General features: G+C 41.4%; 1 protein-coding gene across 1 annotated transcript in view; it reads left to right on the forward strand.

Annotated features, from left to right (window-relative positions):
* The first annotated feature begins 1,435 nt into the window (after window positions 1–1,435).
* Window positions 1,436–4,391, forward strand: part of WNT4 (Wnt family member 4) — a 40,024-nt gene continuing 37,068 nt past the window's right edge. Inside the window, exon 1 of the mRNA XM_072425804.1 lies at window positions 1,436–1,881. Within this exon, the coding sequence (XP_072281905.1) occupies window positions 1,805–1,881 (77 nt within the window). The 5' untranslated portion in view covers window positions 1,436–1,804. The remainder of the gene's footprint in view (window positions 1,882–4,391) is intronic.

Here is a 4,391-nt window from a genome sequence, read left to right on the forward strand (position 1 = left end):
TGAGCCACCGTGCTGCCCACTTGGATTAGGGCTCCTTATTTTTCCCAGAACCCAAAAGTAGTGACATCACCCACAGCTAAATTACAGGCAAACACATTTTTGAACCCCACTGCAAAAAAAAAAAAAAAAAAAAGATTAACTGCTTTTTGTCCAGAGGAGACCATAGGTAACCCCGAGCCACACTCGGGGTAGCTAAAAAAACAATAAATAAAGACTTACTTGGTCCCACCAGCGTCCTCCAGGGTCCTGCCCGTCAGATATCCTCTGGCCGCATCCTCTTCCTTCAGTCTGTCCCCCTGTGAGTGCGCTGGCGTTCCCCGGGAGTTCCTGGTGACGTTGGCGTGTTCGGCTGCCACTAGCGGTGCGGCGGGAATTTCATATTATATTTTATTGCATTCAATACAAAATTCCTGCAATAAATGCAATACACTGGATTTATATGTCTAAATGCAGTACATTTATTTCACAATATAATATAATAGCATGAGTATAATAAAGTTTGAAACACAAAAACATGGCAAAGTTTCTTATTAAATGTATTTATTTTTTAATTAATTTATTATTTTGCCATGATTTTGTGTTTCAAACTTTATTATACTCATATTATGCTGTAAAATACATTTTCATGAAAGACAATGTAATAAATTACAGAAATAAGATGGAAATAAACCGCCCAGGAGGTTAATGGAGGGAGCAACTTATTGCAAAGGTACAAAACTTTAAAATTTGCTAGTTTTTCTTTCTTTAATATCTCCATTTCTTTTTATAGATAACTAGTATTAAAAGCGCTCTAAACTTTTTTTTTTCAGCGAGGTTATCAGGCAAGATCCACCACCAGTTGCATATTTTTTTTTAGAGAAATCTCTGCATCAGTTAAAAAAAGGAAAATGCAGGGGCAGATTTATCTTCTTTTGATTGTAAATCATTTTGAAGGTATATATCTCCTCTAGATTGTAAGCTTATCAGGGAAGGGTCCTCTCCTCCTCTTGTGTCACTGTCTGTATTTGTCATTTGCTACCCCTATTTAATGTACAGCGCTGCGTAATATGTTGGCGCTATATAAATCCTGTTTATTATTAATAATATTAATATTTTTTTCCTTGATAAGACAAGCTGAGCAGCAATGTGATCCTGTATATAAGAAATAATGTGAAATATTCGGTGTACACATGGGATGCCCTCCTGAGAGCCCTGCCAGGTGTCTGCTGAGCACAGTGCCAGCTCTGATGGGCCCTGCCCGCTGCAATGACCGCACACACTGGCACAGCAATGAATGAATGCATTTCTTCTGCCCTGTCCCGCCCTGAGAGGGGGTGTCTGTGTAACCCCGCCTGGGTATCACCATCCAGGACCGGCCCTCTTCTCCTCCCCCCTCTGCTTGTTGCTCTCATCCCCGGGATTCCTCCAGCTGAGCTGACATTCGGAGTCTGACCCAGGCACTGCTAGGACTGGGACACGCTTCGCTGCCTCTGCTGCCGCCACCGCTGCCACCCGCTAGAGGTCGCTGTGCCGCGTGCCACCTGCGGTCCCGATATAAAATTCCTGAGCCCAGGTCCAGAGTTGGCACCAAGTTGGGGGGTCATCAGCTACCTGCCACCCTCTGCAAAGACACCCTTCACTACCCTTAAAAAAAAAGTCGGGATAGCTGTAATCAAGCTGCAAGAGAAGACTGGAACCATCCCTGATCACTTTTTTTTTTACCCCCTGGGATCTGTACACTAAAAGAAGCAGACATCACTAAGGAACTACAACCTGTTCATCATTCTCTGTTATTGGAGATCATTTTACCCCCCAGATCCTCAGGATGACCCCTGAATACTTCCTCAGGTCCCTTTTGATGATCATATTAGCTGTATTCTCTGCAAATGCTAGCAACTGGCTGTAAGTTTTATTTCTCAGTTTTGTATTACTTTTATTGAAGTTGTCCTTTCTTCTGTCTATTGTTCTTCCTGTGATGTCTATAGCCCAGCGTGGGGTATATGATTTTATTGCCCTGATTGAATGAGAATGGGCACAGAAGGTGGCTCAGTGACTATAAAAGTGTAGGGATGGACAGAACTTTTTTTTTAATTTTGCATAGATTAGGGAATAGTTAAAATCCCCTGCTGATTTTTTATTTTTTGCCATCTGGGTCTCATTGGGAATATTTCCCTTCAGTTCTTGCATTGTAGACCAAAATCATTCCAAAGTGAGGGGAAATCCCTTTACAGTCCCTATAGACTTCTCTCTTCTGGTGACAACCTAATATGTTAGTATTTCCATCATTGTAAAGAGTAGTCAGCGGGGCTTATTGAGAAGTAAATCTCTCCAGGGAAGAAGAAATTTTAAAGCTATCCTTAAAAAAACATTTTTGATACAAAAAAAATCTGATGTCATAGAAAAAAAGAGTAAAAGTAGGAAAAAGACAGAAAATTTGATGTTATAGAATAAATGTGATCACCCTGCAGGTGCCTTGCTTGCTAATTCCATTGCAACCCATCAATGAAAACTTCTGCAGGAGTCCCTGACCCATAGAGCTGACAGTCTAAAACTCTGCAATCCTTGCACCTGCAGCAAACTAAATGTAGGGAGGCAATGCATCCGATTGGTTGTAATTTTCAATGAATTGGATGTGGATCCACCATTGGTAAATCTGCATCCATCACAAAGATATAAAATCTTAATAAAATGTAACAATGTTTCACATGAAAATGAAGGCAGTACTGGGCATCCAACAGGTCATCGATCACAGATTAGATTGCGGCTGATCTATGGCAAAGTGTCACATAAATTAATTGGGGGAAATACTATGGGTTCTGTTAAAAACAGGGAATAAAATATTTACTGAAACATTCCTTCATGGGAATCCTCCATGTGTTTCAATGGCAGTAATTGATTTCCACCAGGAAATGTTTGAGGGAATGTCAGATTCACTGCTTTATAAATAGGGGAAAGTTTTGCATCTTAATTTAGAAGTTTTAAAGGAAAAGTTGATTGGACGAGTTAGATGTTCCCTGCCTGGTGATAAGATTGCCTGCTGGGAGCACAGAGACGCATGTTTATGTTATACAAGCGCACATGTCTATATTCTAATCAGGGATCAGATTGTAAGGCAACCAACCCATGCTTGCATATCTGACTTCAGACTGCATATGGCAAAGCTTGCAATAAAAACTGATAAGTAAATTGCTTAGCAGCATCTTCTGTGCCTGGAGGTGAGATATCAGTGCAAGAATTCCCAGGTCTGTCCTTACTGCCAGGCCTTTCTCACCCCCTCCCCTTTCTTTCCTATATATTCTATAATACAGAGACTTCTGCAGCAGGAGTAAGACTCTAGAAATGGGAGATGACTCCAGAGATTATGTCATTGGGTCAGCTGAGGGATCCTATGCAGGCACCCATAGCTTGAATATCACTTATGGGTGAGCTGACCTATTATTATTAAGTATTATTTAAAGCACCAACATATTACGCAGCGCTGTACAATAAATAGTGGCTGTAGGTAACAAACTTGTATAGTAGACAAGTACAAACAATGACACAGGAAGAGGAGAGGACCCTGCCCAACAGAGCTGACAATCTATGCCATTTGCCAGACCTAAGCATGCGTTAGCACCCCGCAGAGAAGAGTCTGGTGTCCCCAAGGTCCCCGTCCCTTCCAGGCCCTGGTGTTGCTAGCATTGAGTTCCGCTTTCCTGGCCAAAGCTGTACAATGCAAAGCACTTAGGAAACTGGAAGCGTGCTAAGATTATTTTTGTTGAAGTGTGGTAAACTGAATCCGCCAGCCCTGGAAAGAGATCCGCCGAGGACAGCGTGCAGCTCTGTTTACAATTAATCCCAATTTCCTATACAGAATATGCTGATTCTGCTTTCCCTTGGCATACCGTCCCAACATGCAAGAGAAACAGCAGCGGCAGCCACAGCAATGTGTTGTGTGAGAGTCATGGAACAGGTGTTTTATTACACAGCATATCCTCCTTATACTGTCCACCCCTCTGCTGCTTCCATGCTTTATCTGTGCACCCATTATTTATTTACCAATTCATCAAACTGCTCTATTAACACCACACTGGATGATTGTGATACAGTATGTCCTGTATGTACTGCTGGCAGGAGGGGAGGGAGGTGATCGTACAATGGACAATACACAATGCAACTGAGATCAATACTTGGATCAATACTGGAATCAATACTTACATCTGTCTGTCTTCCTCTCTGTCTGTCTGTCTGTCTGTCCATCTATCTATCTATCTCTCTATCTCTGTCTGTCTGTCTATCTATCTATCTATCTATCTATCTATTATCCATCTATCTATCTATCTATCCATCTATCTATCTATGTATCTATCTATCCATCTATCTATCTATCTATCTATCTATCTATCTATCTATCTATCTATCTATCCATCCAT

The sequence above is a fragment of the Pyxicephalus adspersus genome, chromosome 11 (assembly GCF_032062135.1).
Source record: "Pyxicephalus adspersus chromosome 11, UCB_Pads_2.0, whole genome shotgun sequence".
NCBI classification, from domain to species: Eukaryota; Metazoa; Chordata; class Amphibia; order Anura; family Pyxicephalidae; genus Pyxicephalus; species Pyxicephalus adspersus.